This window comes from Microtus oregoni, unplaced genomic scaffold (genome assembly GCF_018167655.1).
Source record: "Microtus oregoni isolate MIOR12 unplaced genomic scaffold, Mior012 000015F_ref0000493, whole genome shotgun sequence".
In the NCBI taxonomy this organism is placed as follows: Eukaryota; Metazoa; Chordata; class Mammalia; order Rodentia; family Cricetidae; genus Microtus; species Microtus oregoni.
Window position 1 is genome coordinate 23,038,303 of NW_024543074.1, and position 22,089 is coordinate 23,060,391.

Sequence of the window (22,089 nt, forward strand, 5' to 3'; positions counted from 1 at the left end):
GAAAATCAAGAGAGGAGGTGCCAGGATTCCAGCATCCCATTAAGGACACAACTCCAATAACTTAACTTGCTCTCAGCAGTGCCATTTCTTGGGTACCAAGACTTCAACACATGAGCTTTTGCAGGGATCACTTAAGAGTCAAACCATAATACTCATCCTCACCATCTCCTAAAGATTCTAAACTTGTCAAAAACTAAAGCCAGTCTCTGCAGCCTCTCTCGCTTTGCTGGCCCAGCATCCGCCCCAGAGTCAGCTAGCCTGCAGAAACCTCCTCTCCGTTCTAGTGGTTCTGCCTTCCTTGGACACAGTCTCCCCCACACCTAGCTGTAGATCTCAGCAGCCACTGCCACCCCTGCCTCCCCCCACCAGTCCATGAGAGAGAGCCCCGTGCCCCTCCACGGTACACCTGCCTCTGGATTAAAACAAAAGTGCCCACTGGTCTCGGTCCCCAGCCCCTTCTCCTGTGTCCTCTCCCCCTTCACACACCTGCAGGCAGCAACTCCCATTTCCCTAGGTCCCTTTTAGAATGGGAAATGGTACTGCAGAGAATTCAAACAGTTTGGGATGGAATGGGCTCCAACAGTGTCGGCTAATGGAAATAACAAGATGATAAATTAGTCCAGGAGGAGAGTGATTTTCCTTATACCCTACTTGACCCAGAAAATACAGACTGTAGTAGACACTGGAGGAGTCAGAGCCCAAACCTAGAAAAAGAGAAACAGAAGCTTTCAGCCCAACCCTGGAATTGCAGTCTCCAGATATGAATGGCAGCATGAGGAGAGACCAGGCTGGGGGTACAGCTAAGTGACGAGGCTCGGGTTCAAGGACAGGAAGCAGAGGTCCCAGTCAGGGCAGTTAGCACATGTCAGCTCTTCCCAGCTCTGCACTGACTCAACCTTAGACAAGTGACTTAACCTCTCAGAGCTCAACTTTCCAGAAATAACAATAGTGAGGGTGACATGAGTAACCCATGACACACTCAGGGCGGCACATGGGAATGGCCACTATTGGGCTGCCCGGCCATGTCATCCTCTCTGTCTGTGCCCGCTCCCATAAGCAGAGGGCACAGAACTGCTATAGCAGCAGGTGATGGGCGCTACAGCAGGAATAGGATTTGGATGCAGGACCCTGGGACCATAAGGACACCAGGCCTGTCTCAAAGGAACAACTCCCAGTTGTGTCAAACACCACTCATTCTGGGGGACTCAGCCTGACCCCCCCCCCACACCTCTCTCCAGCCACTATGCACCTAAGAGTGTTCTCTATTCTCTACGGCTTTCAAATAACTGAAATTTTATTATTTCCCTCACCTGCTTGAATTTTGTTTGGCTTTATGATTCCTTTTTAAAAACAATTACTCTGTGTGTGTGCGCACGCATGCATGCATGTGTGTGTACGCATGTGTGCGTGCATGTGTGCATGTGCGTGTGTGTCTGTGTGTGATATTCATGTGCCATGGCATACACGTGGAGGTCAGAGGACAACTTGCAAGAGACAGTTCTCTCCTTCCATCACATGGGATCTGGGGATCAAAACTGAGGTCAGGTTAGCCACAATACCCTTTAACTACTGAGCCATCTCACTGGCCCCCATGATTGCTTTTTAGCTAGTTTTATGGAACTCAAACCCCAAGCCTTTATAGGAAGTTTTGAAGATGTTCAAGGAACACCATTTTCCCAGGTAACAAGTGTCTTGTAAATTTTGAGGGTTTTTTTTTTTCAGGTGTTTTAGAAGGAAGGGGACCTCTTTGTATCCCACGCTAAATAGTTCCAGGGAGCTGGAACCCCAGGAGACTCCTAAATGGCTGCACCAAGAAGCCAGACCCAGAGGATGTCTCCTCTGCAGAAGCCAGCACCCCTAGAGAGGCCAGGAGGGTGCCGGGTTACCCTCTGCTGCAGCAAGGCCACATGCGGGACCCGCACCACGCTGTTCCCTGCTCAGCTCTGAAGCTAGTTCGTCTTAGAGGCCTTTGATTTCTTCCATTCCCAGCAACTGGCTGGCTTCCCGGGGCTAGAGAGGCCTTTAAGCTGACTGCTAGACAAGGGAAAGCGCTTTTTCTCACTACTGTTGTTGACTCAATCCAGAGTCTGAGCCTGTACCATAAAGACTTCAAACATCCGGGGAGGCTTCCTCGGCTGAAGTGTGGGCAAATGCAGGCGTGAACACAAGGGGCCGAGAAGAAAGGAGAAAGGAAACAGAATTCCAGGGTACCCCAAAGAGGCTCAAGCTTGAGGGGTTCCACAAGACAACAAATTGCAGGGGTAAGGTCCCAGCAGCGCTGGGGCTCAGTGCTGGAGTGCTCACCGCTTACCTTGGCAGCTAAGAGCTGGCCAGATGGCACAGGGGGTAAAGGTTCGTGCCACCAAGCCTAACAACATGAATTTGACCCCAGAACACAGAGCCCACATGGTTGAAGAAGAGAATAGATTCCTAAAAGTTGTCCACTAACTTCCACATGCTCACAAGCATGCACGCACACACACACACACACACACACACACTAAATAAAGTTTTCAAAATTAACATGTCAACTAAGAATACAAATGTAGCCACAAGATGTGGTGGAACAGACCTCTAATCTCATCATTTGAGAAGTCAGGCAGGAAGATCCTGGGTTCAAAGCCAGCCTGGTCTTCAGTGTGAGACCTTGTCTTAACAAAAAAAGGAAGAACATAGAAACATAGCTATACATAAAATCAATCTCATTTCAGGAGAAAAGGGTCCATTTCAGATAACAACTGTCTTAGTCACTAATCTCCATTTTCCTCTGCTTTCTCCTGCTGTATCCGGTTCTGGTGAGAAGGCACTTTTTCAAAGGCCCATCATCATGACCCAGCTCCCCAGAGCAGAGCCATGCCTTAAGAACCAGATACAACCAGATACCAGAGTTCCTGGGTTCCAGGACTGGGGTAACCCATCACAGTCTGGGCAGGATCTGTCCATAGGCAGTCTGGCTTTGAACCTACTCTTACTGGAACAGAAACCTGCAGTTACCTCTGTGCCTCAGTTTCCCCATCCTGGCAGCGGCAGTAGTCAGTACACCCACCTCTTGGACTCTGGAGTGGACTGTGTGTATTCACACATTCCTGAGATGGTGTTTTAGGGAGGCCCTCTAGCCTTCTGCAGCTTCAAGGACGTGCAGAGTCTACTGGTAAGAATGGTCTTTGGGTAGAAATATGCAGCCAGTTGGAAGAGAGGCTGGCTCCCATTCCTGACAGCATGGAACCAGCCAATCCCTGAGATCATGCCAAGCTGTGTTTCTGAAGACCCAAAGCATGCACCTGAGCAGAAAAGGGGACCCTAAGGCCCAGCCCCACAGCTGGAAGGCACGTTTCATGGAAAGACTGTCAGAGCTCCACCAGGGGACCCCGTCACCACCTCACACACACACATAAGCATACACCGAAGAACACACATGTGTAAGCATGCACATATGCATGTGCACATGCTTGCACACATGTGCACACACTCCACTTTGCAAACAAAGGACCTCTGAACACCAGCTCTGACTGAGTGTTTATAGGACAATGTGTGTATAGCCTGTGTGGGCACACCTGTGTGGATGTGCATCTATATAGCTATGTGTACCTATATTACATGTGTGCCCATAATGCTGTGTACAGGCAAGTATGTTTACACATATTCACATGGATAAGCGCATTTGCAGATGTTTCAGTGAGTATAAGCCTCTGTCCTGATGTGTTTCTCCCCATCCCCTGATACCCATCTATCTGATCATACTTTCTTTGTTTCCTTCTCTGTCATAAGAAAAGGCAAGTGAGCCAAGTATGGTGGCATATTTGTGAGGTCGATCCAAGAGGATCACAAGTTCAAAGCCACATACACAATTCCATGCCAACTTGGGTAATGACAATATGTCTCAAAGAATAAAATTAAAGAGCCCAGCAGTAATCCTAGCACTTGGGAGGCTGAGGCAAGAGAATTGGTGTGAGTTCAAAGCCAGCCTGACCTGCATAACAAGTATCAAGCCAAATAGGGATACAAAGCAAAATCCGGGGAGTGGGGGAGAGAAAAAATAGAAAAAAAAAAAAGAGAGAGAAGTTGGGCTGGAGAGATGGCTCAGAGGTTAAGAGCACTGGCTGCTCTTCCAGAGGTCCTGAGTTCAATTCCCAGCAACCACATGGTGGCTCACAACCATCTGTACTGAGATCTGGCACCCTCCTCTGGTGTGCGGGCATACATCGAGGCAGAATGTTGTATACATAATAAATAAATAAATCTTTAAAAAAAAAAAGAGAGAGAGAAGTAAAGGAGACTAACCAGGGGCAGCCACATTTGCGAGTCACACAGACTTGGTCCAAGTCTCAGCTCTGCCACTGCCCGTCCCTGGGGTCCTGAGCAGGCCACTCAAATAGTTAAGCCTGTTTGTCATCTGTGAGGGGTCACAGATTCACAGGCCCATCCTCCAGCAGCGAAATCTGTGGTCCCAGGACTAAATCACTGGCTGGGGCTGGCCTGGGGCTCAGCCTGTCTGTCAGTCTCTAGGAGGGTGACCTTGGGGAGCTTCTCACCCTCCCCTGTGTCTCCCTGTCATTGTCTCCAAAATGCACTTTTTCCAAGTTTCCGTGAGGACTAACTGAGGTAACATAATGTCCCCAAAGCATGGGCCAGCACCCACCAGGGGCCTCCTGAGGGGAAGGAATCAAGATCTGTCCAAAAGTACTTGAAGCAAACGGGGGGGGGGGGAGGATGAAATGCATCTGGCCGCCTTAGGAGAGAGAGATGGGGTGTTCTAAAACTGGATTGTGCTGACGGGCGCACAGCTCTGTACATGTACCCAAAACCGTCCAGTTGTATACTCAGTTACGGTGCATAAATTGTACCTCAGTAGGGCAGCTTTTAAAAGACCTCTTAGACAAGGATGAAAACACAGCGTGCTGCATGATAGGAACAGGATTGCTGTCATTTACGCAAAGTTCTAAGCAATGCAAAACAAATTTATGTGTTAAAAATACACAACTCAGTCTGGCATGGTCTATGTGAGTTTCATTACTGGGCCTGCCTCCTGGGGTGAAGCTGGACCACAAGAAAGGTAGTTTTTATCTGTGATATTTTATTGAATTTATATTTGTATTTATTTATTTTTGGTTTTTCAAGATAGGGTTTCTCTGTCTAACAGCCCTGGCTGTCCTGGAACTCACTTTGGACTTAAACTCACAGAGATCCACCTGATTCTGCCTACTGAGTGCTGGGATTAAAGGCATGCGCCACCATGACCAAGCATATTTATTTTTAAATATTGAGCCAATTTTTAAGTTAAATTTTAATTTTAAATTTTAAACCAAACATCATTTACTTTAACTTTTTAATTCTCTGCCTGTGTGCGTGTGTGTGTGTGTGTGTGTGTGTGTGTGTGTAAATACAGTTGTGTGGGTTGGTGCCTATACAGGCCATAAGAAGGCATCAGAGTCCCTGAATCTGGAGTTATAGGTAATAGGAACCACTCAAAGTGGCTTCTGGGAACTGAACCCTGGCCCCTGGGAGAACAATAGGTACTCTTCATCTCCATCTTCCTGTATTTGTATTTTTAAATACAACGGCCAGGAGAAGGGCTGGGGAGATGGCTCAGCCGTTAAGAGGGTGTACTGCTCTTGTAGAGGACCTGAGTTTGATTCCCAGTGCCCACATCAAAACTATCACTCACTGCAGCTCCAGGAGAGTGGATGCCCCTCTGACCTCCAAGGGCACCTACACCCTCTGCGCGCGCGTACACACACACACACAAGACCAGGGATGCTAGGCAGCGGCGTCCCATAGATCAGAGTGGAATGTGAGGGGCAGTCAAGCGGGGGACCCGGGTCTCATCTCACAGCTGGGAAGGTCATGGACGCTGATGTATGCTGTGCTTTTCCGCACATCTGAACTTTTCGTGATTCTATATGCTATACAGCCTCAAAACGTGAGCTTGTGCTGCGGATGGGATCCACCTTATGTATGCTATGCACACACTCTGTCGTTGAGCTAGACCCTCAGCTCCACAGTTACAATTTTTCACTAAAAAAAAAAAAAACTCTAAATATGAAAAAAATACTGATTTTGGTGGGTAGTTTTCAAGTTTATTATGTTAGTCTATGTACTCTTGTGTATCAAAATTCAAAATAATTCAAACAAAATAATTGCCTTCTGAGATGGGACGACGGTTCCAGATGGAATCCGACACCTTCGGGAGATTTATCTGTTTTTAAATGTTTTACTGTGAAGCAAATGTCTGGGCTGGAAAGGGAAGGTAATTGGCAAGGAGCCCTCCCTCCTCCACCGCTGTGGTCCTGGGGCTCTCCTGGCTCTCTCCTGCCCATCAGGCTCCCAGATGATGGGGAATGCCAGGCAGATGCGGCAAAGGTGCCTCAGACAGCCTCCTTGATTTCCCAGGCACTCCACGTCTCGCCTGACGGATGACCCTCCACTCTGCCTCCTCCTTCCTCTGAATACTGCTGTCTCCAAGGCCACCGGCTAGTGCAGGCAGAGGAGCAGAGCTAGCCCAAGGCTAGTGGGCCTCTGCAGGCCTCTCCTCCCAAATGCAATGCCTGTAATCCTGTAGCCTGGTTCAGCTGTCTCTTAGCACTGCGACTTGAGTGCCCATAAGCTGGGAGACAGTCAGCGCCAGGTCCCTGTCCCTGAGGAGCCTGCAGACATTGAGCAATAAACAGGAAGGGACATAGCAGCTTTCTATGGCTGTCTCTGGCATCTCTAGAAACTGGCCTTGAGCTAAGACCTACAAAATGAGAATGGGCCAACTTGAGGTGACCTAATGGGAGGATATCCCAGGGGTGGGGAATTTGATGGGACAAAGGCCCTGAGACAGGCCTGGCTTCAGTTCATAGATTTAGCCAGGCATGAGATATGAGTTAGGAAAAAAATAAACAGATTCTAAGAACTAAGTGTTCTCTGGTTCTGTCAGAGGTGGCTACTAGAACCAAGGGGCCAAGAAAACAACCCCCCAAAGACCTCACTGTGGCCTCACTGGAGTGGACTTCAAGGCCTAAGCCAGGTATAGCCAGACAGAGTGCTGCTATAGGGCCCACTGATGTGGCAGCTGGAGAAGAGGCTGAAGGCATCATGAGGCCTAGGCCTGCAGCTGCATGTTGGCTATCAAAAGCATCCAGGTGGCACATAGAGGGCATTGGGGGCATTGGTGGCAGCTGGAGTGCAGCTTCCAAGAGAAGCGGGGGTTAGCACTACTGAGGACTACTTTAAGGACCCTGCCTCAAAGGCTGCAGATCATGGGACCGCCATCCGTCATGTTAAAAAAACTATTTGGTTGGGGTTTTTTGTTGTTGTTGCTGCTGCTTTTTGTTTGTTTGGTTGGTTTTGTTGTTGCGGAAAATAAAAGGTATAACATAATCTTGGTGTGGTGGCTCATACCTGCAAACCCAGCACCCAGGAGACTAAATGAGGCAGGGGAATTTCAAATTTGAGGCCAGTCTAAGTTTCAAAGCAAGACTCAGCCACAGATAAATATGTGATAACACAGAAGGTACCATTGTAACCACTTTTTGAGACAGGGTTTCTCTGTAGCTTTGGTGCCTGTTCTGGAACTAGCTCTTGTAGACCAGGCTGGTCTCGAACTCACAGAGATCCGCCTGCCTCTGCCTCCCGAGTGCTGGGATTAAAGGAGTGCGCCACCTCCACCGGGCATTGTAGCCACTTTTTAAGCCTGAGGACAATTTTATTTGTCTGTCTGTTGGTTTGTATGTATTATATTTGCCTGCATGAGCATGTACCACATGCCTGATGGAGCTAGAAGAAGGCATCAGAACCCCTGAAACCTGAGCTAAGAATGTGAAAGAAAGCAGGCAGGCAAGCCTTTCGAGCTAGGCATGGAAATCAGCAAGCAATCGCTAGACGAAAGTGAGGAAGTGTGAGAAAGCCCAAAGTGCCAGAGAAAGCATGCATAGGCTTTGGCCAGTAACCTAAAGAAAGAGATAAAGAAAAAACTAACAAAAAAACAAACAAAAAAAAAACAAGACTTTTCTGAAAAATGGCCCAACTTAAAAGAGTCGCATGGCCAGTGCTGGCCCGGTCAGCGATCGCCCATTGTAACCCTTTCTATGTAAGCAGATCAGTGCGCCCACCCGCAGTGCTGTCCAATCCTCAGCACTATGATCTACTTCCAGAACTTCCTATAACCTTGAGCCCATTAAGCAACAACTCTTGGAAAATTATTCATCTCTCTTTTTGGATTTGCTTATTTTTGTTAATAAGACAATGCATGCATGTGGTGAAAATGGGCCCCACAGAAATGTCCCTGTATGGGGGCTGGTGAGATGGCCAGATGGCTCAGTGGTTAAGAGCACTGGCTGCTCTTCCAGAGGACCCGAGTTCAATCCCCAGCACCCACATGGTGGCTCACAACCATCTATAATGCTATCTGGTGCCCTCTTCTGGCCTGCAGAGAGAACACTATACATAATAAAAAAAAACAAACAAATAAGAAAGAATGTCTCTATGTCCCAGTTTTCTCCCAAATTAATGACTCTTTTTAGTTTCCCGTCAACTCTTTCAGAGATATCCTCTCCATACACAGAAGAGCAGACGTGTGTGTGACCCTTTATTTATACAGAAAGGAAACACTGCTTTATGCCTCTTGCTTTTTTATTTGCTAGTAAATTTGGGGCCAGCAAGATGGCCCAGCAGGCAAAGGCCCTTATTGCCAAACCTAATGACCTCAGTTCAGATCCCAGAAACCACATGATATAAAGAGAGAACTGACGCCCCCAAGTTTTCCTCTGACCTCCTTACATACATACACAGACAGACAGACGCACACACACACTAAATTAAAATGTAGGTAATTTGGGGAGTTGTTCTGCTTTGTTTTTGAGATAGGATTTCTTTATGTATGCCTTTGTCCTGGAACTCGCTCTGTAGATGAGGCTGGCCTGCCTCTGCCTCTGCCTCTGCCTCTTGAGTGCTGGGATTAAAGGTGTGTGCTACCACTGCCTCGCTAAATATTTCAAAATAGTAAATCTGAGCAAGATAAGGAACTTTAGTATATCAGAATATCAATGTAGCTTCCATACCATACCTACTGCATCCTTTAAAAAATGTTTTTTATATTTCTTTTTTTTTTTAAATTTACTTGTTGAAGGGGCCCGTTTGAATTGCAGCATGTATGTGGTGTTCAGAAGATAACCTGTGTAAGTTGGTTCTTCCCTTCCACCATGAGGGTTCTAGGGATGGAATTCAGGACACCAAGCCTGCTTCCTCCTTCTAAAGGCAACATGCTGTTCCATCCATACAGGTGAAAAGATACTTCAAGCCAATCCCATGCTGCCTTTCAACCCAGCCACGCCCATCTGTTGATGCCACATGCCCACCATTAGCAGCAGGAATGAACTAGCCCTAGTTAGGAAGACAAATCCCAGCAGAAGTTGAGACCCATCGACATCTCTTGAACCAGCTAAAATTTGAGTCTGCTGCTACAAGTGTGTAACATGAAGGCCTGCTTGTTGGGGGTTTTTGTCCTGCCCAGTCCCCCAGCCGTTTAGTCCCAGAGAAAATCACATAGAGAGTCTACATTAGGTTATAAACTGATTGGCCCATTAGCTCAGGCTTCGTATCAGCTCTTATAACTTATATCAAACCATTATTTTTATTTATGTTAGCCACATGGCTCGATACCTTTTTCAGCAGGACAGGTCACATCCTGCTTCTTAGGTGTCTGGACAGGACTGCGCAAAGAGCTTCCTTTGTCCCAGAATTCTCCTGTTCTCATTGCCCTGCCTCTACTTTCTGTCTGGTTGTCCTGCCTATACTTCCTGCCTGGCTACTGGCCAATCAGAGTTTATTTAAAACATGATTGACAGAATACAGACAATTCTCTTGCACCACAAGTGTTTAGGAGAACCTGGAGAAAGCAAGAGGAAATGAATTGCTGGTGGGAATGGAGATGATGGTAATTGATTTGGAGAGCATGTTGCAATATATGGTCAAGCTAATGATGCACAATCCAAGGCTGGCAAGATAGGCCAGTGGGTAGAGAGGTATTTGTCAAGCAAGCTTGGTGATCTGAACCCCACATGGTGGGAGGACAGAACTGACTCCACAGAGTTGTCCTCTGATCTCCACATGCATGCCTTGGTGCATATGCTCACACACACACACACCATGCTATACACATGATAATAAATACATGCACAAAGAATTTATTAAAAACCACACAATCCTTGGGCTTAACAATTCTCTGTTTGGGAACTGCTAAAGAAATATTCCTAAATGAAGCCAAGCAACAGGGCTGGAGGTGTCTGGCATGCTCAAGGGCCTGGGTTTGGTTCCCCAGCACCACAGAAAGAAAAGAGGAAAAAAAAACAGGAATAAACACCATAGGGTATTGGGGTGATAGCAAAGCATAGGGAGCAGCCTGGCTGTTCAAAAACAGAAGGAAGGAGAAATAAATTATACCACATTCACTTCATGGAATAATATGCAGAAGTGAAACCAACTATAGATATATACATCCGCCAGAATAAATCTTAGGAACAGCGATAAAATAGTAAGAAAATGAATTGAGGCTAGATGTGGTAATACACACCTTTAATCCCAGCACTCTGCAGGCAGAGGCAGGTGGATCTCTATGGGCTCAAGGCCAGACTGCTCTACATAAAAGTTCTCACTAGTCAGGGCTATATAGTGAGATCCTGCCTATAAATAAGTAGATAGGAAAGGAAGAAAAAAAGAGAGGGAGGGAGGGAAGAAGAAAGGGAGGGAGGGAGGGAGGGAAGGAGAGAAGGAAGGAAGGAAATACGGAGGGAGGGAAAACAAGGCCAATGAAATGGCTCCATGGGTAAAGGCACTGGCTGCCAAGCCTGACAACCTGAGTTCGATCCCTGGAACCCACATGGTGGAGGGAGAGAACCAACTCCTGCACGTTGTCTCTCACTTCCAGATATATACCATGGTACACATGCCCACACATACATGCAAATAAATAAATGTAAAGATAAGTAAGCTGAGCCGGAGGGAGTGGCACACGCCTTTAAATCCCAGCAAACAGGAGCTAGGTGCAGGTGGATCTCTGTGAGTTCAAGGCCAGCCTGATCTACAAAACCAGTTCCAGGATAGCTAAGACTATTACCTAGAGAACCACCCTACCCCCCTGTCTCGAAAAACAAAAATACAAAACAAAAAGTAGGTGAGTTGAAGGCCAGGCACCATAGCACATAGCTGGAGTAACGTGCGCTATGGTGGGAGATTGCCAGGCACCATACCACACAGCTGGAATAACCTGTGCTTTGGGGGTAGATTTCCAGCACCCTACCACACAGCTGGAGTAACCTGTGCTATGGGGGTAGATTGCCAGATGTTTGAGCTCACTGAGAAGCAGGCCTTGGAAAGAGGGTTGCCCAACTCCACTTTGGACCCAACTGTGTCCGTGTCAAAGTGTTCTTCAAGGTCTGGACATGGGCTGGTCCACTAACGCTGTGGTGATAGGGGGAGGAGACAGAAAATCAGCCCAAGTGTAAACACACTGTCCTGGAAGACATTCAAAGGTAAGCCATTTCCAACCATGTTCTACTGGTTGTGTTCATGAGGGAAAGAAGCTGGGAACTCAGCCAAAAACTTCAGCTGATTGCCTCAACTTCCCAAGCTGGTGTCTGCTGGGTGCCACAAGGACCGGATGTGATGGTGTCATCTCTGCCCATTGAAACTGGCATATTACTTGGATATCTCACCTGGGGAGTCACTCTGCCCTGCCTGGGGTTTTTGGAGGAACTCCAAATGGCCTTAATGGGCTATCGTCAGTTGGTCTCTTTGAGTGCTTTGAGTCTCAATTAAATGCTTTCTTACCTATGTACTATTCATTTTTATTTAATCTTTTACTTTGGCATACTAGATACTTAGTAACTCACTCAGTCAAAAACAAAAACATGGCTACTGTAGATTACTCTCCAAACTGTACAATGTATCTTTAAGGCTAGCACTCAGAGGCAGAGGCAGTAGGATCAGCAAGTTCTAACAAACACCCTGGTTACTTTCTGTCCTGTGATAGACACCATGACCAAAATCAACTTGAGTAGGAAAGGCTGCATCTGGCTTACATGGCCAGTCACTGTCCTATCACTGAGGGAAGCCACGGCGACAATTTACAGGCGCAGAGACAGAAAACCCGGAGGAGTGTCACTTACTGGCTTCTCCTCATGTCTTGCTCAGCCTGCTTTCTTATACCATCCAGGACCACCTGTCCAGGAATGGAACCACCCACAGGGGGCTGGGCCCTCCACATCAACCATCAGTCAAGAAAATGTCCCCACTGACTTGCCTATAAGACAATCTGATGAAATTTCTCAGGTGAGATTCCCTCTTCCCAAGTACATCTACGTTTATGTCAAGTTGACAAAAACAACCAGAGAGCCACCCTGAGGTACATAAAACTTTTCCTCAAAAAAAAAAAAAATTGAGGCCAGGTAGTAATGGCACATGCCTTTAATCTCAGCACTCGGGAGGCAGAGGCAGGCAGATCTTTGTGAGTTCGAGGCCAGCCTGGTCTGCAAGAGCTAGTTCCAGAACAGGCTCCAAAGTCACAGAGAAACCCTGTCTCAAAAAACAAAAAAAATAAATAAAATAAAATTAAAAAATTGAGCTGGAAAGATAACCCAGCATAAAAATTTTGAATTTGATCCAGCATTCACATAAAAAGCTGGCTGTAGCACCAGGCAGTTGTAATGCCAATGACAGAGAGGTAGAGACAGGCAGGTCCCTGGGGCTCACTGGCCAACCCTAGCCTAATCAGCAAGCCCTAGGTTCCAGGGAGAGAGCCTATCTCAAAGAAAACACGGTGGGTAGCTCTGCAGAACAGCACCTAAGGTTGATCTCTTGCCTCCACATGCACACGCACACGCACGCGCACATACACATACACACACACATGCACACAGATATGCACACGCACACACACATGCACATGCACATGAACACACATATACACATGCACATATATATGTGCACATACCAAAACTGTGCAAAGAGGACAGGTGCAATATGATAGCACTTAGATGAAGTTCTGGACCATACAAACAATACCAGTTATTATTTGTTTACATAATAAATTTAAAAAAAATAATTGTGTGGAGAGATAGAATCAAATTCTATCTCAAAGAACATTCTTGCCTTGGATGATAATGCGATAGAGGAAAACAATTATACGCAGGTTTCAAATACATTTGTAATTTTTTTGAAACAGTTTCTCTGTGTAACAGCCCTGGCTGTTCTGGAACTCACTCTGTAGACCAGGCTGGCCTCAAACTCACAGAGATTCACCTGCTTCTGCCTCCTGAGTGCTGGGATTAAAGGTGTGTGCCACCTCCACCCAGCCACATTTGTAATTTTTTAAATATTAAAATATAGGTGAGGAAGTTTATCATCATCTCAGTCACTTCAGTGGATTGCTGTGGGTCAAATCCAGGGCCTACTGGATGCTAGGCACACCCTCTGGTCCTGGTTCTCGGCCACCACCCCCCCATTTTAACCTAGGTATGGATTTCAGCAGCACGACCCAAGCTCAAAGGGCTGTGTAGCAGCCATTTCTGAACCTGTTTTCCATCGCACTAAGCCTACTTACCACTTAACAATAGCCCCCCATCCTCTCTATATTTAACTTTTGGGGTTTTGTTTTTTGTTTTCAGACAGGGTCTCACATAGCCCAGGCTGGCCTCCAACTCAATATGGAGCCAAAGATGGCTTTGAACTTCTAGTGTTGGGATTACTGGCATGAGCCAACACACCCAGTACAGTCGGAGGGTCTTTCTGTGTTTCCCAGGCTGGCCTTGAACTCCTGGACTCAAGCCTCCAGGGTCCCTGAGACAAGAGATGTGTACCACCACACCAGGCTCCTGTGTCTAGTTTTTCAAAGAACTGGAATGATTTATTTTAAAGGTGGTTGCTGGGTGCAGACATTCTTTATTTTATATTCCAGGCATTTTTATACGAGGAAAACATTCTCCAAATTTAAGAAGTGAAGCAAACTATAATTGAAAGTTACTGCTTGCATTGTTAATACTTTTGAATTGCATCATTAATCCGAAGCCATTTGCCTTGGGTTTCAAAATTATTAGCTTGAGTTTCTTCCTCCCCAACCCCCACCCAGAGCTGGAGAATCACACCCAAAGCCTTACACGTTCTAGGCAAGCATTTTATCAGAGTCACAGCCTCGGGCCTGTGCCTGCCATTCTATCTAGCCCACTTACAATACTGGAGTGTTCAATCCCGTGCTGAAGACTCCTTGAACCAAAGCTTTGAACTCCAGAAACCTCTAACCTGGAAGTGATGCGCTGCCCCCAACCTAAGCCTCACACCACACCTTCCTAACCTTGTAGGTCATTTCTGGGGGTTCCCAAGGACATAACACTGTGCCTTGGGTGACCTCTGATCTCCGTAGAGATGATCTGACTTTAGGCTGTCTCTCCTGGCAGGTGAACCTGCCTCTGTCCAGGCTGGCAGCTTAGATCCTGGCCAGTACAGAGGGACAGAGCCCAGTCCTGGCTAGTATAGAGGGAAGGGTCTAGTCCTTCCCTACCTGCAATGTGTGAGGACCAAATATCAGAAAACTTGGCTGTGAGTCCCAGGTCTGCCTCACTGAACATGGAGCCAGGCCCTCTGTCTCTCCAGGCCTCCAGGTCAGGAGAGCAAGTGAAGTGAGGGGCTCCAAGACCCATATTTAATGGGTGTTGCAGGAGAAGTGGAAGCCCAAACCCCTTTCTGGGCCATTTAGCCCATTACCAAACTCCTAAGCATTTGACATCTGCAGAATCTCATTAGGTAAGTGTTAACTTGTCCCTTCTGCTAGGCCCAGCCCTCGTAAATGTACTGTGACGAGGGCGATGTGTTTATGAGAATGCACAAGATAAATTATCAGAAAGACACGTTTTAATGTCACTTAGTACATCATTGCCCTGCAGCAGACACCAGCTAACGGCAAACACTGAAGCTCACGGCTCGGGCTAGCACTCAGACCACAGCGTGTGCAAAGGTACAAAGAAGGCAGATGCCCCCCAGGGCGACTGGTTCCCAATCCTCCTGATTTACCATCCCTCATCCAGAATCTAAAGAAAAATGGGGTTTCATTTCATCGCCAGCCCCCTGCAGACTGCAGCATGCCGAGGAGGTGCTGGGTAAACATTTGTTGAAATGTGGAGTCATGAATAAATGAACGGACAAGAACCCCTGGAAGGCAACTCTCCACCAACCAGCAACAGTATTTGGAGTTGCTCTGCCGAACTCTCTTCTGGGTTAAAAAAAACCCATTAATAAAACTAAGGTCTATCAACATAACCTGGCAAGATTCCTTCCATCAGAGAAGGAAGGACAAGCTGTAGTGGGTGGGGTGGCGGTAGGCTGGAACCACCAATGTCCTTTCCTCCCCAGACACACGTATACTAGCTAGGGATACTGTAGTGGCATTTCAAATGTATTTTAATATATAAAGACTGCCTTCAAGGAAGAATCCCTGAAAAATCTCCAATGGAAACAGATGATCCAGATGATCCAACATTTCAGAGTACATTTGTTGCGGTTTCCTCTGAGTTCTGCATCCAGAACAGCCTCAAGACTGCTGGCTGAGATGACCCAGCCTCACAGATTACTCCAGTAAGGACTTGACCATAATTTTAAATATTCTTTGGGTCCCCACAAGATTTTTGGCGGGAGCGCCCTGGAGTCCGAGTGCTATGGCCGCAGCCTGTAGGTCCTGAAGGATGAAGATTTGGAAATGAGGCCATGGCTAAACACCTGAAGTTCATTGCCAGGACTGTGATGGTTCAGGAGGGGAACATGGAAGGTGCATACAGAACCCTGAACAGAATCCTCACTACTGATGGGCTTACTGAGGTCATAAAGCGGCAGCATTTCTATGAGAAGCCCTGCCACCGCCGCCAGCGGGAGAGCTATGAAACATGCCGGAGGATCTACGACATGGAAATGGTTCGAAAGATTAACTTCTTGATGCGGAAGAACCAGGCAGACCCATGGCTGGGCTGCTAAGCCTACGTTAGTTCTGTGTCTGACTGTTCTTACACAACCCCAATCTCTGTTACCTTTCTCTATAATAAACTCAATCACACGTGAACAAGAGGAAAAAAAAGATTTTTGGCACCTCCAATAAGCAGGAAGTAGCCTAGAAAACTACACCCATATTTCCCCCTCCCCCACAAAGTAGATTATGGATGTTTGTCTTTGTTTAATGTGTTGGTTGCAAGTTGTTATGGATAATGGTCAGGAAAAAAGCTAAACAAAGGAGATTAGATTTAGGGTTCTTGTTTTGAAGGAAAGAAAAAAAAAAGGCCAGGCAGTGGTGGCACATGCCTTTAATCCCAGCACTCGGGAGGCAAAAGCAGGAGGACCTCTCTGAGTTCAAGGTGGTCAGCCTGGTCTACAAAGTGAGTTCCAGGATGGATGGATGGATGGATGAAAGGAAGGAAGGAAGGAAAGAAGGAAGGAAGGAAGGAAGGAAGGAGAAAAAGGGGGAAAAAGGGGGATATAAATATGATAAGATAGAAAGGTAGATTATTGAATCTACTCCGAAAAGAAAAAGGGAGGATATAGATATGATAAAATAATCTACTTTTTAAAAGCGACTATTAGTTTTAAAAGTTTTACATTGGTTTTACTTTTGTATATTGTATACAAATTTTATATATTGTTACAAATTTAAGATTAATTTTGTTAAAACATACTGTACATCATTTCTAATCTTGTTCAAGATATATAGTGCATTTAACAATGTAATGCAAATTTCTAGTCCTTGAAAATTATTATTACCAACTGTTTAGCATAATAAACAAATATAGGTTAGTAGTTAATCACCTAGTATAATCAAACTTGTAGTCACATTAGGTATGTTTTCAAGGTCAAACAAAGATATAATTTAGATAGATAGGTTGTCTTCAAACATTTCAGAGATCTACAGAATATGGCATTTAAGATGTGTTAATAACCTAGGTTCTTCTTTTTTATGACAATGAGACATGTCTGCTTCTGGCAGCACCAATCTACTTCAGAGAAGATGATTGACATCAAAGAAACTCCACATGGAGTTTCCTTTCTTTGTAGCAAAAGTAAGCCACTGGGCAAGAAAATGCCCCTGCCTCAACTGCTGACATTATGCTGACCTAATTAAACAAGCAGGACACAAAATATCCTGCTACATAGAAAAGTCTGTTGAGTATGCTAGGCTTGTAGGCAGAAGATGGAGCCCCAACACTGCAGAGGAACTTTGGGTGACTATCCAGGCAGCCAGCTGTTTCTGTCATTACACACATTTTTGGAAGTCGCTTGCTTGCACTTCCTGCTTACTCAGTTAATATTATTTCCTTCTTGGGTCTCTGAGGGAGTTGAAGATTTATAGTTTATCAAAGCAAGTTGTGATAGAAAATAAGTTAGGTATAAGATTTTGAACTCACCAAGATAGAATAGATATGAAGTATTTTCTCTGAATTTGTCAAATGTAAATGAACTAGACATTGTTGATGTGTTGCCTGTATATATTGTATATAGTTATTGTACTTTTTGAATATATTTTTTCTTATATTAGCTATAGCCTTCTCTTTTTTTAGACAAAAAGGAGAAATGTGGTGGCATTTAAATGTATTTTAATAAATAAAGACTGCCTGAAGATCTGAGAGTAAAACAGTCCCACTGGTCAGCCTTACAGACCAGGTTATGGTAACATACACCTTTAATCCCAGTAGTCATACTGGCATGCACCTTTAATCCCTGTGGCTGCCCTAGTTGCCATAGAAATCAGACGGTGCATGCCTTTAATCCCAGTGGAGCATGCCTTTGATCCCAACCCTAGAGAGGAATATAAAACGAGGGGAGACAGTTCTCAGACAGTCTCATTCTGAGGTTCCTAAAGGCAGGATCATCATTCAGACTGAGGTCGAGGTAAGAGCCAGTGGCTGGCTGTTTTGCTTTTTGAATCTTCAGGTTGAACCCCAATTTCTGACCCTGAGTTTTTATTAATTGTACTTCAGGACACCAATCAAGGACATCCAGCCAACTGCTGAGTAGAGGCCATTTCCTCAAAAATGCAGGTCACCTGACTGGGTGGTGGTGGCATATGCCTTTTATCCCAACAGTTGGGTGGCAGAGACAGAAGGATCTCTGTGAGTTCAAAGCTAGCCTGGTCTACAGAGCAAGTTCCAGGGCAGCCAAGGCTACAGAGAAACCCTTTCTCGAAAAACAAAAACAAATGGCATGTCATCTGTAGTCCCAGCACTAGAGAGGCAGAGGAAGAAGGGTCAGAAGTTCAAGGCCAGCCTCAACTACATACTGAGCTCCAGGCTATCCCTGAGCTACAGGGACCCTGTCTCAAAACTAAGAAGAAATGTATGTCACCTTCAAAAGGGAAAGGTCCATTCTGGACCAAGAAGGAGGCCAAATCAAGCTCCTCACTCTGATCTGGCCAAATCTTTCTAGAAATGCTCCCCTCCCCAGATACCACACCCATAACTCCTGTCAAGCACTTACTTCCTCGGAGGAGAACTGCTAAATACTGAGAGGTGCTGTCGAGGGCATGTGTGACATGTGAACCGTGACGCGTGTGAACTGTGACGCGTGTGAACTGTGACGTGTGTGAACTGTGACGTGTGTGAGCTGTGACATATGTGAACTGTGACGTGTGTGAACTGTGACGTGTGTGAACTGTGACGTGTGTGAACTGTGACGTGTGTGAACTGTGACGTGTGTGAACTGTGACATGTGTGAACTGTGACATGTGAACTGTGACGTGTGTGAACTGTGACGTGTGTGAACTGTGACATGTGTGAGCTGTGACATATGTGAACTATGGGGTGGCTTCTGCCAAAAACTGAGAAGTGCTATCGATGGTGCGTGTGACATGTGTGAACTGTGACGTGTGTGAAGTGTGACATGTGTGAACTGTGACGTGTGTGAACTGGGGGGGCACCTGCAGCTTGAGCATCACATTACTAAATACCGAGAGGTGCTGTTAATGGCATGTGTGATATTTGTGAACTGTGGGCGGGGCACCTGCGCTTGAGCATCAGAGTATCAAACCATTAGCACCTCCTAACCTAGCAATTCGCGGCCTTGGCTGTGCATAAAAATCATCTAGAGGTACTTGTTGAGACACCTGGCATTGCACACACCTCTTCTGATCAGCGGGTGTGAGGTAGAGCCCTGGAATCCGCATTATTCATAGACATCCATCACAGTGGGACAGACAGCCCAGACAGCCCTTGTGGAGTCCATTTTATTTGTAGAGGGCCTTGGAGAGAGTTTGGGGGGAAGCAGACTGCACTCACTGAGCCTTCGGAGGGGGGGAGTTCCTCTGTGGAGCTGCCCACCCCAGCAACATGACTGATTAGGCTTGGACATATCCAGCTGCTTGGAGAACCCCGCCCCCTGCCAGCTGGTACTCAGCACTGGCAAGAACATTCATTTCTCAACAGGTTTCCTGTCTGTATCCTCATCTGGTCCTGGCAACAGATGAAGCAGCTGACTACATTCACCCAATAGAGAAACTGAGGCAGGCACGTGGCATAGGATGACATTTACACCCAGAAGACATGACAAGAGTGCCTCCTACCAGCCAGATAGTGTGTTAGGCATCCTCTGTCTAGAATCCCTTTAATCCTAGCTCCCATGGGGCGAAGAACTGTGAGCAGCTCTTCCAGAAAGCCCTTCCTCAAATGGTCAAGAAGCCAGGAGGAACTGGTCAGCCCCTCCTCTGTCCCAGTCTCCCCATGAACTCACGGGTCAGACTTTGGCTTAAAAAAAACACAGGGTCAGGAGTCGATATACCCAGGCTCCTGTGCCCAGTCCCACGTGCTCTCCCCTTGCCGACCTGAAGCCTCACTTTCCCTGTCCCCAAGATGACGCTCACCTTTTCTTGTTCCTCCTGCAGGAATGTGAAGGCTGCTCTGCTGCTGTATTCGGATACCCACTTCATGCTACAGGCACCTCTTGCTACCCCTGGCATAGGGAAAGTCACAGTTTGCCTGCATAAGGAGTAAAAGCCACCCCTTTAGTCATTGTAGAAGGACCGCCCTGCTGAGACCAGGTACCTTCGTCCCTCCTTAGACTCAGAATCTCCACTCCCAGCACCCGCCACCAGGCCAGTTCACTGCCCTGTAATCCCTGAAGCTCAGCCCTTCCACCCCCACCCAAGAAGCCTCGTGGGGATCCTGGAGTGCAAGCTCTGTAGGGGTGAGGAAGGAGGGGGGGACAGGAGAATGGAAACAAATGAACACAAGATTGCACTGTTTGAGAAGGGGTCTTGCTGTGCTGCCCTGACTGGTCTAGAGCTCACTGTGTAGACCAGGCTGCCCTCAAGCCTGTGGCAATCCTGCCTTTGTTTCCTGAATGTTGAATTAAAGGTCTTTGCCACCATACCCAGCCCTCCGTTAGGTCTTAATTGCAGCTCTCAGCAACCAGCAGTCCCCCAGTGCTGTTCTCTGTTTCCTTAGCTGCAAAGTGGGAACAAGAACCTCTGGCTCCATGAGGGGACAGTAAAAGGATCAGTGAAATGGTGACTGGGGATGTGGCAGAGCAGGACATGTTACAAAGACAGGTGGCCACCCACGCACAAAAGCCAGGCCCGGAGGAGTAGGCTGTCATCCAGTACTCCAGAGCTGAAGTGGAGGATCAGAAGGTGAGCCCAAGGCCAGCACAAGCCGCTTAGTGAGACCTTGTCTCAAAGTAAGAACTTCAAAGAAGACTAGGTACAAATTCAAAACCAACCCTGGACAGAAAGTTTCCTACTGGAAACTTATGGAAACCCATTCTCACAATAAAAACTACTGAGGGCTGGGGTGTGGCTAAGTGGTAGAGTGTGCCTAGTGTGTGGGAGACTCTAGGTTCAAGTCACAATGCCACAAAGAAATAAAGAAAAGTGAAAAGAGGGGGAGGAATTCTCCACCTGATTCTCCATCATTTCTTACCAGTGAGTCTAGTCTCTAAAAGGGAGGAAAAGGCAGCCTTGTGAAGCTCCTCAGGCCTGTCATCTTCAATGCTAAACTAACGTGGAGCTCCACCACGATGCTGGGAAACTGGAATTAGTCCCATTCCACAGATGAGGAGACTGAGATTCAGGGGCTCAAATGATGTAACTAAGAGCAATAGGGGAGGCTCACCTTGCCCAGGTCTCATGGTTGACACCTCCATTCACATTCAATAGAGCAGTGGTCCTCAACCTTCCTAAGGTTGTGACCCTTTAATACAGTTCCTTATGTTGTGGTAACCCCGCAACCATGAAATTATTTACATTGCTACTTCATAATTGTAATTTTGTTACTGTTATGAGTCATAATATAAATATATTTTCTGACGGTCTCAGGTGACCCCCGTGGAAGTCGTTCGAACCCCCCCCCCATAGGTCGTGAACGTCGGCAATAGGGCGGACACAGACAAAATGATAAGCCTCTCCCTCTGTCAGCGAAGAGCAGGGTAAACAGGGTTCCATCCCCGCCAGACCAGGGCTTACTGGAGACGCACCTGTGCAAGCAGCAGCCCGTTCCCAGCACAGCTGTACCCAGAAGGCCGGCAGGGGTTTGTTTAGTTGCCTGGCCAGGGGAGGCACAAGTCTGGGGTTTACTCCCAGACTCAGGCATCATTCCCGTCCGGAGGTCTCTTCCTCTCCCAATCCTGACCATGCCCTGGGCTAAGTCCTCACCCAGTCTGTCCTGGTGGGTCTTTCAAACCATTCAGGGACTGAATGAAGAAGAGCCCGGTCCAGGTCACAAAATCTCCAGTTTGCTTGTGACCTGAGAGGAAGTGAGCAGACAGACTGTCCCAGAAGTGACCTGGGACAGGTCATGCCAGGATGTAAACAGCCTGTTCCTGTTTACCCGAGAGGGTAGCCCTGTGGCCTGCCCACCTGCCTCTGCACAGGAGGGGGATTCTGAGGAGTTCACGGCCACATCCCCAAATGGTTTCTATGGCTAGAGTTCTGCTAGTTGAGCACAGCACGGGAGTCCGTGTCCTGGGCATCCTTGAGAACATGTGTTTCTTGGATGTATATGCCTGTTGGGGAGGTGTGCCGTGCCATAGCATCTGCCACCACTGCATGTGCCTGTAGCCTGTAGCCCCAATGGGTGACCGTTTCCACTGATT

The 22,089-nt window shown here is 46.9% G+C and overlaps 1 protein-coding gene across 1 annotated transcript; it reads left to right on the forward strand.

Annotated features, from left to right (window-relative positions):
- The first annotated feature begins 15,732 nt into the window (after positions 1-15,732).
- On the forward strand, positions 15,733-15,996 carry LOC121456317 (28S ribosomal protein S21, mitochondrial-like). The gene has a single exon (XM_041664391.1). The coding sequence runs from the start codon at positions 15,733-15,735 to the stop codon at positions 15,994-15,996; it is 264 nt and encodes an 87-aa protein (XP_041520325.1).
- The last annotated feature ends 6,093 nt before the right edge of the window (positions 15,997-22,089 follow it).